General features: G+C 51.1%; 1 protein-coding gene across 1 annotated transcript in view; it reads right to left on the reverse strand.

Moving 5' to 3' along the window:
• Window positions 1–208: 208 nt before the first annotated feature.
• Window positions 209–14,882, reverse strand: part of MYH9 (myosin heavy chain 9) — a 135,597-nt gene continuing 120,923 nt past the window's right edge. The window contains exon 41 of the mRNA XM_040359691.1: window positions 209–1,160. Coding sequence (XP_040215625.1) covers window positions 1,040–1,160 — 121 coding nt within the window. The 3' untranslated portion in view covers window positions 209–1,039. The remainder of the gene's footprint in view (window positions 1,161–14,882) is intronic.

Genomic DNA, 14,882 nt, shown 5'->3' on the forward strand with positions numbered 1-14,882 from the left:
TTACACACGTCGTGAGACTTGTGCTCCCAAAGTTGGATAAGTGCTATTGAGAACAGCCATATTCTGCAGTATAGATGGGAACAAACTGCTGTCATCGCCAATATCTCTGTTCCCCCATGTCATAATTAAATCTTCTGGTACAACTGCAAAGAATACAAGTTTGTTGAATGCATGTTCAAAGGATCTCCAAAAGAAACCTGTTACAACGTTTGCAGCACTGATCATAGTTTATTATGTAAAGCAACAGCAACATTTTCCTGGTTTACGAGCTCTTGATTCTGAACATGACCAGGCAGCAGTAAAAAGGCACTTATAATACACAGGATGAACCATTAGAAATGAGCACCCTAAATAGGCAGTGATACCAAAAAAAAAAAAAAAAATGCATTTCAAAAACCACTTGACCAATACATTTAGGTGTGTGCAGATTAACAGTTCATATATATGGTGCAGTACAGACAGTTCTCCAGTTACATATTTATATCGTCTAGATATACAAGTATAAAAAAATACTTGTAAAAACGTGATCCATATTTATGATCAATACATTTGGTCCTTAACTAAACTCTTCCCAAACAGACAGTGGGTTCTGCTCTCTGGATACAAATCTTAAAGAAAGCAAGAATAAATGCATCCAGTCAGAAAGTGGCATTAAGCAAAACTGTAAAAGGCAGCAAGAGATTCAAAGACTGAAATTCAGAACAGTCAAGATCAAAAAGTGATACAGTGCTTAAAGTCTACAAATCCATTCTGGCTGTCACAATAGAAAGTGCACAGACATTGCCTAAAACTGAAAACGCTGTAACCACAAGCCATGATTGTACATACAATTACAAATCTGATGAAAGCTATGGCTTTGGTATCTTAGGAAGACATTTTTTTTCTTTCAGTTTTTAATTAAGGCCCCATTAATTTTTCCCACAATGACGAGAGAAAAAACTCCCCCTTTAACAGGCTTTGAATAATATGGCGATTTCTAAATGACTGAGCAATTCTCCTGTATTACACCAGGGCAAGATGAAATGTGCTGGTGAAATTCTTAGTCAGTAGATTTTGCATCTCCAGAATCTGCCTTTCCATCCAGATCATCATCAGAAGCTTCATCAACACCTTTCCTTCCAACACGTCTTGTAACAAATTGTACATCACCACCACCACGTCTGTGCCAAAAGAGGATAAAAAAAAGAAATATAAATGCATGAATATAAAAACAAAATTCCTTCAACTCAACTACAATTTTTAAAGTCTAAAAAATTAACAGCTTTTGTGTCATTTAGTTGACACTGGGTGCGTTACACATTACAAAAAACTTCAAAACACATCTAGTTATTCTCACACAGCCCCTCATCCTTAATCAGTGCATTATTAAACACCATTCAAATATGAAATAAGGCATACACAGTGGGCAATAGATGGTTTGAATCTCAGCTGTTCAGCAGGGACTAGCTGAGATTTAAACGATGTATGGGCAGGCTGAATGTACACAAGTTGATCGATCAACTTGGGTACAACAAGCCTGTTGGATTTTACATGCGATTGGCTCCATGGGAGGGATTACCCCATCAACACCAACTGATGGGGAAAATCACGTAATTTTCTTTAAGAAAATCACTCCATCTATGGACATTGGTACTGCCCACCAAACATGGGGATAAATCTTGGCATAATTAATTTCCACTGCCTTTGTGGCTTAAATGGAGTGATAAACACGCATCTGAACCACCACTCATGTAGATGGAATCGAACACCATTGCATCTGCAGAACAAGGGGATGCGCTGGAGGAGAGGATTAAAAAAAAAAAAGTAACTGTAGTTTACCCCCAATTAACTTCTCCCCTAAATTACTTTATTTGTGTAATGATGTTTTGATAAAATGGAAATAAAAGTAAAGAAAAAAGCTTGACATTTATAAAAATTACCCAAGGGGCCGCTGAAAAAATAACAGCCAAGGCTGAAATCTGTCCCTTAATGGTGCTTAAAGCGGGGGTTCACCCAAAAATCAACTTTCTGCCATTAGATCCAGCATACTGCTGACATCTGCAGTTTTTTTTTTTTGTACTTATCGTTTTATCAGCCTTTGTTATCCGGCTCCGAGCTGGGATTCCTTCCGGGTATAGGCGTTCCTAAGCCAAGCAGAGTTGATTGACGGGCTGCTAAAGCGCATCACGCCTTCGGAAAATACTCAAAGTGACACTCGAGTGTTTACGGCGCCTGCGCAGTCAGCTCTACACGGCAGGCGCCGTAAACACCCGAGTGTGACTTTGGGTATTTTCGGAAGGCGTGACGCGCTTTAGCAGCCCGTCAATCAAATTCGCTTGGCTTAGGAACCCCTATTCCCCACAGAAATCCCCGCTCGGAGCCGGATAACAACGGCTGATAAACGATAAGTACAAAAAAAAACCCCAGCATACTGCAGATGTCAGCAGTATGCTGGATCTAATGGCAGAAAGTTGATTTTTGGGTGAACCTCCGCTTTAAGGCAAGTTTTTGATCCACTCCCCGCTGCAAAAATAGCAGAATCCTGTAAACTGAATATGTACAGACGCAAGCCCATATCCTCACAGAGATGTAGGCCTTCCACTTGCGATGATCCGAGAAGATGACTTTCACGCCCTCAGCATGGTGGAGATTACTGAATACGACAGTAATGATGGTTGACATATACGCCACTGCCGTGGCGTTGTCCGACTGGATCCAAATTGGGCATCCCTGCAGCCTCCGTGACCAAGTGGGGAGGCACCCCGCCTGATCGGCCGAAGTTCCAGCACATTGATCGGCAGGCGGTATTCTTCCTGCGTCCCTGTGCCGACTGAACGCCCTAAACACCCCCAACCGGACAGGCTGGCGTCCGTTGTGATCACCGTCCAATGAAAGGAAAGGAACGACCTCCCAGCATGAAGGGTCGGAGACCTCAGCCACCAGACCAGGGATTGTTTGACTAATGGCTCACCCGAATCTGACAATCCAGAGACAACGGAGACTTGTCCCATTTGGACAGGATCTCCTTTTGCAAGACCCGAGTGTGAAATTTAGCATACGGTACCTCCTCGAAAGTGGCCACCATGAGACCCAGGACTTGCATGCAAAAATAGGATTTTTGTACTCACCGTAAAATCCATTTCTCTTCTGTTCATGGACGGACACAGCAGCCTTTGACCTTAGGGTTATATCCGCTTCCTTCCAGGAGAGTTGGGCAGAAAAAAGCATTTTAAGTGTTAAAACACTTTCCTCAGTGCAGCTCCTCCCAGGGGGCGTGGTTCCCTGGGTATAACCCACACCCTGCTCTAGCAGCCTCAGTTCGTAACAAGCAGTACAAACAAAAGGAGGGGAGGGTGCTGTGCCCGTCCATGAACTCAGAGAAATGGATTTTACGGTGAGTACAAAAATCCTATTTTCTCTTCCGTTCATGGACGGACACAGCAGCCTTTGACCTTAGGGACGTCCCCAAGCAGTGTCAAAAAATTTGAGGGGTGGGAAAACACAGAAAACCAGGTTACACCCCAAACAAAACCGGAGTTACTCAACGGAGGAACTCCAATCTTAAACTTCCGCCTGTAACACCTGGCGGCCGAAGGAGGCATCAGAAGGTGCACTCACATCCACCTTGTAAAACTTTGAAAAAGTGTGGACCGACAACCAGGTCGCTGCCTCACACACCTGTAACACAGAGGCTCGATGTCGGAAAGCCCAAGAGGCACCAATCGTCCTGGTCGAATGCGCCGTAACCTGAAAAGAGAGGTGCCCGCCCCTTTAGGGCATAGGCCTCCAGCACAACTTGTCTGAGCCACCTAGAAATGGTGGCCGATGAGACCGCCAGGTCTCTTTTAGGACCAGCCACCGACACGAACACCAAGTCCGACTTCCAGAACGGAGCCGTAGCAGACAAGTACACTCGTAGGGCCCGAACCACATCCAGGGAATGTAAAGTGGCCTCCTTCTGGTTTTTCGGCTGAGGACATAAGGATGGAAGAAAAATGTCCTCATTAATTTGAAAAGCTGAAACGACCTTTGGGAGAAGACGGCTGAGGCCGCAGCACCACCTTATCCCTATGGATGACCAAGTAGGGAGCCTTGCAAGACAAGGTCGCCAGTTCAGACACCGTCTGATAGAGATAATTGCTACCAGAAAAAACACCTTTTGTGACAGTCAACAAGGGGATCTTCCGAATGTCCTCAAAGGGAGCACCCCGAAGCACCGAAAGGACTAAATACAAGTCCCATGGGGGTAGTGGATGGCGCACCGGAGGGGCCACATGCCAGACCCACCGTACGCACCAAAGAGTGCAACGCCAAGGGCCACTGAAAGCAAACAGCCAGACCCGAAATCTGACTCTTAACCGTACTTAAGGCAAGAGCCTGATCCATTCCCCGCTGTAAAAACAGCAGAATCCTGGACACCACGTATGTACGAGGGTGCCATTTCATCTCCTCACACAGAGATGTAGGCCTTCCACGTACGATGGTAAATCCTACGTGAAGTAGACTTCCGTGCGCGCAGCATGGTAGAGACCACCGAGCCCGATAGGCCTCGGACTTTCAGCGCCTGCCACCAGACGCACCAGGTCCGGCCAATCTGAGGCGATCAGGATTGTCGGAATCCCTCCCGCTTCCACTCTGTGCAGCAAGCGAGGAAGAAGATTCAGGAGGAGGGAAGGCGTAGATTAGGCAATAGCGACCCCAAGGTGCCACCAACGCGTCCGCCCACGGGTCCCTTGGCACCTTCCGATTGAGACGGGACGCTAGAAGGTCCATGTCTGTAGTGCCCCACTATTGGCACAGACTCCGAAACACCTCCGGGTGGAGTGACCACTCACCTTGGTCTAGTGTTTGGCGACTTAGGAAGTCGGCTTGCCAATTCTGTACACCCGGAATGTACACGGCCGACAGAGCCGGAACGAACCTCTCGGCCCACCGAAGGATGTGCGCGACCTCCATCGCTTGAGCTGAACTCCGAGTGTCCCCCTGATGATTGACGTACGCCACGGCCGTGGCGTTGTCGGACTGGATCCTGACAGTCGGCCCTGCAGATCCAGGGACCACCTGACAAGGCACAGCATGATTGCTTAGAGCTTCAGTATATTTATTGGCAGACAGGACTCCTCCTGAGTCCAGCTCCCCTGGGCTGACTGGGTGTCCCAAACGCCCCCCCCCCCAACCGGAGAGGCTGGCATCCGTCGTGACCACAGTCCAGTGGCACGGCAGACGCGACTTCCCGGTCCGAAGCACCGGAGACACCAGCCACCACACCAGGGAAGAATTGACCAGTTGACTCAACTGAATCTGGTAATCCAGATATGACGGGACCTTGTCCCAACGTGATAGAATTTCCTTCTGTAGCACCCTGGTGTGGAATTGGGCATACGGAAACCGCCTCGCAACTGGCCACCATCAGACCCAGAACCCTCATGCAGAATCGAAGAGATAACCACTTCTGGGTCAACAACTGCCGCACCGCAGATTGCAGCGTCGGAAGTTTCTCCGTTGGGAGAAAAACCCTCGCCTCCGCGGAATCCAGGACTAGTCCCAGGTATTCCAGTCTCTGAGACAGAACCAACGCTGACTTCTGGATATTCAGAAGCCAGCCGAACTCTTGGAGAGCCTGACACGTGATAGACACGTACTCTAATTCCGAGCCTGAAGAAGTTTGCAGGAGAAGGTCGTCCAGATATCCCATTATAGCGATCCCCCGCTGTCTCAGCAGGGCCAGTATCGGGACAAGCACCTTGGTGAAAACCTGTGGTGCCAATGCCAAGCCGAACGGGAGGGCCACAAATTGAAAAAGGTCCTCCCCGACCGCAAAGTGCAGAAACCTCTGGTGCTTTGTGCATATGGGAACATGTAGGTACGCGTCCATGAAGTCGGACGCCAGGAAGTCCCCCTGATGGAGTGCTGCCATTACCGAGCGAATCGACTCCATCCCGAGTTTATGCACCTTGACAAAACAATTGAGGGCCTTGAGGTCCAGGATTGGACGGACCCCTTCCTTCTTGGGTACTACGAACAGATTGGAGTAAAACCCCTGAAACTGTTCCAACGAGGGAACTGGTACAATCACTCCCCTGACCAGAAGATCCTGGACAGCCTCTGACAGAGCCCGCCAGCGAACTGGAAGAAGCTGGAGGCAGGAAGGAATAAATCTGTTTGGTGGACAAGAGAGAAACACTATCTTGTACCCCGAGGAAACTACTTCGCAAACCCAACAGTCGGAGAGAATAGACCTCCACCGAGCCGTGAACTTGCGAAGCCGGCCCCCCACCCGAGACACTGGCGGGGGCAGACCTTCATGCGGAAGCAGGTTTGTCTGCAGGCTTGAGGAATCAGGGGAGCTTTAGCCCTGCAGCAGGCGCCTCAGCAACTTGCAAACCTTTACCGCCGCACGAAAAAAACACTTAGGGGTAGTAAAAGAGGGCCCTTGCCTACGGCGAGGCTCCTAGCCCTTCCCAGACTGTGGGAGCAGTGTGTTCTCACCACCTGTGGCATCTTTAATGTCATCCAGGGATGCCCCAAAAAATAGGATTTTTGTACTCACCGTAAAATCCATTTTTTTAGTTCATAGACGGACACAGCATCCTTTGACAGTAGGGTTATATCCGCTTCCCTTTAGGAGAGTTTAGGCAGAAAGAAAAAAAAAAAAAAAAAAAAAAAAAAAAAAAAGCACTTTAAGTGTTAACACATTCCTCAGTGCAGCTCCTCCCAGGGGGCGTGGCCCCCCCGGGTATAACCCACACCCTGCTCTAGCAGCCTCAGTTTGTAACAAACAGTACAAACAAAAGAGGGGTGGGTGCTGTGTCCGTCTATGAACTCAGAGAAATGGATTTTACAGTGAGTACAAAAATCCTATTTTCTCTTCCGTTCATAGACGGACACAGCATCCTTTGACAGCAGTGTCAAAAAAATTTAAAGGGTGGGAAAATAACACAGCAAACCAGGTTACACCCCAAACAAAACCGGAGTTGCTCAACAGAGAAACTCCAACCATAAACTGCCGCCTGTAACACCTGCGGCCGAAGGGGGCATCAGAAGATGCACACACATCCACCTTGTAAAACTTTGAAAAAGTGTGGATCGACGACCAGGTCGCTGCCTTACACTCCTGTAACACAGAGGCATGATGCCGGAAAGCCCAAGAGGCCCCGATCACCCTGGTCGAATGTGCCGTAACCCGAAAGGGGGGCGAACGCCCCTTCAGGGCATAGGCCTGAAGCACAATCCGTCGGATCCACCTAGAAATGGTGGCCGACGAGACTGCCAGGCCCTCTTGTAGGACCAGCCACCGACACGAACAGCGAGTCCGACTTCCGGAACGGAATCGTAGCAGATAAGTACACTCGTAGGGCCCGAACCACATCCAGAGGATGTAAAGTGGCCTCCTCCTGGCATTTCGGCCAAGGACAAAAGAACAATGTCCACATTAATGTGAAAAGCCAAAACGACCTTGGGGAGAAAAGACGGCTGCGGCCGCAGCACCACTTCATCCTTATGGATGACCAAGTAGGGAACCTTGCAAGACAAGGCCGCCAGTTCAGACAGACACTCGTCTGATCGAGGTAATTGCTACCAGAAAAAAAATCACCTTTTGTGACAGTCAACAAAAAACCTCCCGAATGTCCTCAAAGGGAGCATCCTGAAGCACCGAAAGGACTAAATTCAAGTCCCATGGGGGTAGTGGAGGGCGCACCGGAGGGGCCACATGTCAGACCCCCTGACCAAACGTACACACCAAGGAGTGCGAGGCCAAGGGTCACTGAAAGTAAACAGCCAGAGTAGAAATCTGACTCCTAACCGTACTTAAGGCGAGAGCCTGATCCACTCCCTGCTGTAAAAACAGCAGAATCCTGTACACCACGTATGTACGAGGGTGCCATTTCATCTCCTCACACACAGAGATGTAGGCCTTCCACGTATGATAGTAAATCCTACGTGAGGAAGACTTCCATGCAGGCAGCACGGTAGAGAACACCGAGCCCAAGAGGCCTCGGTCCTTCAGCCCCTGGCTCTTAACAGCCACGCCGCTAAAGCCAGTGGCTGTAAAACAGGATGGAAAATCGGACCCTGTAACAGAAGATCATCTCTCAGGGGAAGACGCTAGGGGGCATCTGCCACCAGACACACCAGGTCTGCTTACCAGGAGCGACGCGGCCAATCAGGACCGATAGAATCCCATCGGCTTCCACTCTGCGCAGCAGGCGAAGAAGCTTCCGAGGGGGGGAAGGTGTAAATTAGGCGATAGTGACCCCAAGGAGCCACCAATGCGCCTGACGCGTCCGCCCACGGGTCATTAAACCCGGCCACGAACCGTGGCACCTACCGATTGAGACGGGACGCTAGAAGGTCCATGTCCGGAGTGCCCCACTTTTTGGCATAGACCCTGAAACACCTGCGGGTGGAGAGACCACTCTCCTTGGCCTAGTGCAGTGCGACTTAGGAAGTCGGCTAGCGATACTGTACCCCCGGAACGTACACGGCCGATAGAGCCGGAACGGCCCTTTCGGCCCACCGAAGGATATGCGTGTTGATTGACGTACGCCACGGCCGTGGCGTTGTCGGACTGGATCCTGACCGGTCGGCCCTGCAGATCCAGGGACCACCTGGCAAGGCACAGCTTAAAGCGGTGGTTCACCCTATAAAAAATTTCTAACACTACATTCAGCCCAGTTCTGCAAATAAAATTACACTGACCTTTTTTTTAGTCGCCGTAGATAGCGTTTATCCTTAGAATTCACCGCGGCTTCCGGGTAGGGAATCCCGCGGAAGTGGGCGTTCCTATTGACATGCCAATTGATCGACATGCTAAACGACGGCGTGTACAGCGCGTCGCGACTTCCCGAAAGAAGCTTGGGCCGGCTCGGCTCTATTCGGCGCCGGTGCGCCGAATAGAGCCGAGCTTCTTTCGGGAAGTCGCGACGCGCTGTACGCGCCGTCATTTAGCATGTCAATCAATTGGCATGTCAATAGGAACGCCCACTCCCGCGGAATTCTACCCGGAAGCCGCGGTGAATTCTAAGGATAAACGCTATCTACGGCAAAAAAAAAAAAAAAAAAGTCAGTGTAATTTTATTTGCAGAACTGGGCTGGATGTAGTGTTAATTTTTTTTATAGGGTGAACCACCGCTTTAATTGCGTGGAGCTCCAGAATATTGATCGATAGGGGGAGTCCCCCTGAGTCCAGCGCCCCCGGGCGCCCCAAACGCCCCCCCCCCCCAACCAGAGAGGCTGGCATCTGTCGTGACCACTGTCCAGTGGCACGGCAGAAAACGACTTCCCGGCCCGAAGCACCGGAGACGCCAGCCACCACACCTGGGGGAAACATGACCAGTTGACTCAATGAACCTGGTAATCCAGAGATGACGGAAGCTTGTCCCAACGTGACCGCAGTTCCCTCTGTAGCACCCTGGTGTGGAATTGGGCATACGGAACCGCCTTGAAAGAGGCCACCGTCAGACCCAGAACCCTCATGCAGAATCGCAGAGATGACCACTTCTAGGTCGACAACTGCTGCCCAGCAGATTGCAGAGTCTGAGTTTTTTCCGTTAGGAGAAAAAACTGCCGCCCCGGCGGAATCCAGGACTAGTCCCAGGAATTCCAGTCCCCTAGACGGAATAAACACTGACTTCTGGACAATACAGAAGCCAGCCAAACTCTTGGAGAGTCTGATACGTGATAGACACGGCTCCACTAATTCAGAGCTCAAAGAAGCTCGTATGAGAATGTCGTCCAGACATCCCACGATAACAAACCCCCGCTGTCACAGCCGGGCCAGTATCGGGACGAGCACCTCGGTGAAAATCCGTGGTGTCGACACCAAGCCGAGCGGGAGAGCCACAAAATGAAAATGGTCCTCCCTGACCGCAAAGCCCAGAATCTCTGGTGCTTTGAGCATAAGGTGACATGCAGGTACGTGTTCATGACATCCAAGGATGCCAGAAAATCCCCATCCTGAAATTTTGCACTTTGACAAAAACAAATGAGGGCCTTGAGGCCCAGGATTGGACAGACCTTGTCCTCCTTGGGGACTACAAACAGATTGGAGTAATACCCCCGAGACCGTTCCATCGAGGGAACTGGCACAACCACTCCCCCGACCAGAAGATCCTGGACAGCCCTGACAGAGCAAACCGGCGAACCGGAGGAAAACAAAATTTTGTTTGGTAGACAAGAGAGAAACTATAACTTGTACCCCGAGGAAACCACTACGCAAACCCCAACGGTCGATGAGGAGAGACCTCCACTGAGCCGCGATTTCATGAAGCCGGTCCCCCACCCGAGACATGGGCGGGGGCAGACCTTCAGGCGGAAGCAGGTATGTCCGCAGGCTTGCGGAACCAGGTGCGCTGCTGCCCCGCAGCAGGGGTCTTGGCACCTTGCAAACCTTCCCCCACTGCACAGGGTGGGTGAAAAAAAACGCTTGGGGGTAGTAAAGGAGGGTCCTTGCACATGGCGAGGTCCCTAGCCCTTCCCTTGACTGTGGGAACAGCATGCTCTTACCACCCGTGGCATCCATAATGATGCCATTCAGGGAAGTCCCAAAGGGACCGTTCACCCCTAAAAGGCAATCCACCAAGGCCTTCTTTGAGGACTGGTCCGCAGACCAGCACTTCAGCCACACAAGGCGGCGCAGTACCACCGCATAGGCGGAAGCCCTGGAAGCAAGAGCGTAACCAGGACCGACTCAGACAAATTTAAGACCCAGAACTAATCGTTCAGCCAGGTCCTTGCAGGTCTCGGAAGCATCCTGCTCCTGCAGCAAAAAACGTTGCCCGTACACCAGAGTCCGTGGCACCAGAACTCCAGCCAAAACCGGTCTCACAGCCGAACCCCCTACCACGAAGATGGAGCGGGCCACAGCCTCCATTCTCCCATCCGCGGGGTCCTCAAAGGCAGGAGCCCCATCGACATGGTGGAACTCAACCCGGACACTGGAGGGTCCACGGACAGAGGAGAGACCCACTTTACTAAAAAGGTCCTCCACCAGGGGATAACGGGTCGCAAGCAAAAACTGTCTGCGGCGTATCCCATGAAAATGGCCGCCGAGCTATATAAAGAGCGACTCCGACAAAATGGCGGTCGTTGCGCATTTAAAAAGATAGCGACACCCCAGAAAAAAAAAAAAAAAAAAAAAAAAACACCCTCACAGCCGTCACCCAAATGAGGGAGAGTAAACAAGGGAGAGAGGAAAGCAGGGCAAGCCCTCAGACGACCTCCCAGGGGAAAATTCCAGCCAGACCACTTACCTGAGCAAGGGGCCACTACTTACCCGTCCTGCGACCACCGGCTGGAGGTATCCCAGACAGAACCAACGTCCGCTAAATGGCATGGCTGTCGGCCAGACACACTGTGACAAAGCCATAAAAGACCGGTCATGTGTGCCCTAGAACCGAAGTTCCCCGTCCGCCCCTGTCGTGGACCTCCCAAAGCTGAGCTAAGGACCGGCACACGCTCGATGGCCGAACATGGTGGGACTACATGAGTCAAGACCCAGCCTGTCACCCAGTCGGCTGTTGATAGAAGAATCTCAGGATTAAAAAATGCAGGAACAAAATAAGAAAAAGCAGAAAAAAAAAAAAAATAGCAAGAAAAAAATCTCCAGAGTACAGGACTCCAGAAGTGCCTGACCTCTCCTGTCGTTAGGCAGGAAAAAACTGAGGCTGCTAGAGCAGGGTGTGGGTGAACGGAAGAGAAAGCCGTTCACCCTTTAAGGGCAAATCCACCAAGGCCTTCTTGGAGGATTGGTCTGCAGACCAGCATGTCAGCCACACAAGGCGGCATAGTACCACTGCATAGGCAGAGGCTCTGGAAAGCAAGGGAAGCGTAACCAGGGCCGACTCACAAATTCTAGACCCTGAACCAATTGTTCAGCCAGGCCCTTGCAGGTCTCGGAAGAATCCGCTTCTCCAGTTTCTGCAGCAACAACTTTTGCCTGTACAGTCAGTGTCTGCGACACCAGAGACCCGGCCACAACCGGTCTCACAGCCAAACCCACAACTGTGAACATAGAGCGGGCCACAGCCTCCACCCTCCTATCAGTGGGGTCCGTAAAAGGGGGAGCCCCTTCCACAGGCATGGTGGTGGCTGTACTCAGGCTGGATACGGGAGTGTCCACTGATGGAGGAGAGACTCCTCAAAAGGGATAAAGGGCCGCAAATTTTTTAGGAATAGCAAAAAAAAAAAAAAAAAAAAAAAAAAAAAAAAAAAAAAAAAATTTGTGGCGTGTCCAATCTCCATACATTGCAATTGCTCCAAACATGGAATACAGGAAAATACTCTAGCGGTGCTGGGCGGTCTTGCGGAACCCAAAAGGGACCGGCACATCCGGTGACCCCGCCATCCTCAAGTTTATGAGCATCACCGCAGAAATAAGACAAATGCCCTATCATGTACTGACCGTGGGGCAGAGTCATCCTCACAGTCCGTGTGGGTTAAGCCTGCATCGTCTGACATGACAGACCAGATCTGTGTCAGAGATATCCCCAGAAGCAGGCTCAGGGAGGGGGCGCTTTTGTACCCCCCCTTCTGGGCACTAGCTGCTTCACCGACATTGCCTCAACAGATGCGGCAGGGGGATTAAAGTATAATCCAGGCATAAGCTAGGGCAGAAACAGGTCCATATTGTCCCACCGATGTGTACTGCAAGGCAGAACACCCCACCGGTCACCTCCCGACTGTAAAAATAGAAGGTGAAGCCTCCCAGGGACTCGCCACCCCACCCGGTTGCAGAGAGTGCTGAAAACTCCTGGTGTGCTGGGTCTGTCACCTCCGGGAAGATTTGCGGCGCTTTGCAGCTAAAACTGACACAAGAGGCCAAGACATTTCCAAGATGGCCGCCGTTTGAGGTAAAATCACCAGCGGGCTACAGGAAGATGGCCGCAGAGCTATGTAAACCGCGACCATGGCAAAATGGCGGCCGTGGCGCAGTTTAAATTTCAGTGATGCACCAAACACCTCACAGCAGCATACCGCAGCACCCCCCAGAGTAAAAAAAACACAGCCCCCGCTATACACAGGCCCCGGTGGTAATAAAGAGACCCCAGAAGGCCGCCCCTCACAGCCGCTACCCAAAATGGGGAAGGAGGGAGAGGAAATAAGGGTGAACCCTCAGTCGACCTCCCAGGGGAAAATTCCTTACCTTACCTGAGCAAGAGGACATACTTACCCATCCTGCGACCACCGGCTGGAGGTATCCCAGACAGAACCAACGTCCACCAACGGCATGGCTGTCGGCCAGGCACACTGACAAAGCCATAGAGACCGGTCATATGTGTGCCCTGGAACAAGAAGTTCCCCGGCCGCCCCTGGAGCCTGTCGTGGACGACCCAGAGCTGAGGGCCGACACACGCTCAATGGCCGAACATGGGGGGACTACAAGAGTCAAGACCCAGCCTGTCACCCAGTCGGCGGTTGATGGAAGAATCACAGGATTCAAAAATGCAGGAACAAAATAAAAAAAAATAAAAAATTAAAAAAAAATCTCCCAGATTACAGGACTCTAGAGGGCCTGTCCTCTCCTGACGTTAGGCAGAGAAAAACTGAGGCTGCTAGAGCAGGGTGTGGGTTATACCTGGGGAACTACGCCCCCTGGGAGGAGCTGCACTGAGCAAAGTGTTGTTAACACTTAAAGTGCTTTTTTTTCTGCCTAACTCTCCTGGAAGGAAGCGGATATAACCCTAAGGTCAAAGGCTGCTGTGTCCATCCATGAACGGAAGAGAAAGAGCAGTGACGACCACCGCAGCCTGAAGAGTCTGTAGCTTGACTGAAGGGAGAAAACCCTTGCCTCTGAGGAGTCCAGAATCAAGCCCATGTACCCCAGGCGTTGAGTCGGCACCAACACCGATTTCGGGAGGTTTATTACCCAAACACTCGAAGAGTCTGACTGGTGATCGCCACATCCTCCTCTAATTCTGAGGCGGAAGCTGCTCTCAGAAGGGAGGTCATCCAGGTAGCCCACGATTGCGATTCCTTGCCGTCTCAGCAAGGCCAGGATCGGGACAAGCACCTTGGTGAAAACACTTGGTGCCAATGCCAGGCCAAAGGGGAGAGCTACAAATTGGTAGTGCTCGTCCCCGACCGCAAAGCGCAGAAACTTCTGATGCCCGACGCATATGGGGACATGCAAGTATGCGTCCTTGATGTCCAAGGACGCCAGAAAATCCCCCCGATGGAGTGCAGCGACCACAGAGCGAACAGATTCCATCCTGAACCTTAGTTCCTTTACAAAGCAGTGGAGGGCCTCGAGGTTCAGGACTGGACAGACCCTGTCCTACTTTGAAAGAACAAACAGACTGGAATAGAACCCCGGAAACCTTCCCGGCGGCGGTACAGGTACTATCACCCCGAGCTTCAGCAGGTCTTGCACTGCCCCACACCGGGCATCTCGGCGCGCCGGAAGATGAAGGCTGGAGGGAAAAAACCTGTTGGCGGACAAAATCTTGTAGCCTAATGACACCAGTTCCCAAACTCACTGGTCGGAAAGGAGGGGCAAACCTTCATGCAGTCGCAGATTTGCTTGCAGGCTTGTTTGGCTTACGAAACGAGGGACGCTTCTGTCCCTCAGCTGGTGCCTTGTCGGCCTGGGAACGCTTACACAGCGAAAAATCACTTCTGAGCGGAAAAGGAGGGGCCCGGCCTGCGGCGTGGCTCCTTACCTTTTCTGGATTGTGGAAGCAGCGTACTCTTACCCCCAGTTATATTCCTAATGTCATCCAGCGAGGCTCCAAATGGCCTCTCTCCCTGGAAGGGTAAATCTGCCAGGGCCTTCTTAGATGCCCGGTCCACAGACCAGCATTTTAGCCAAAATCAGGCGACGGAGCACCACAGCAGATTCTGAGGCACTAGAAAGCAAAGGAGCCGTATCCAAGGCCGCATTGCAGACATACTTAAGGGCATGC

This window comes from Rana temporaria, chromosome 7 (assembly GCF_905171775.1).
Source record: "Rana temporaria chromosome 7, aRanTem1.1, whole genome shotgun sequence".
Lineage (NCBI taxonomy): Eukaryota > Metazoa > Chordata > Amphibia > Anura > Ranidae > Rana > Rana temporaria.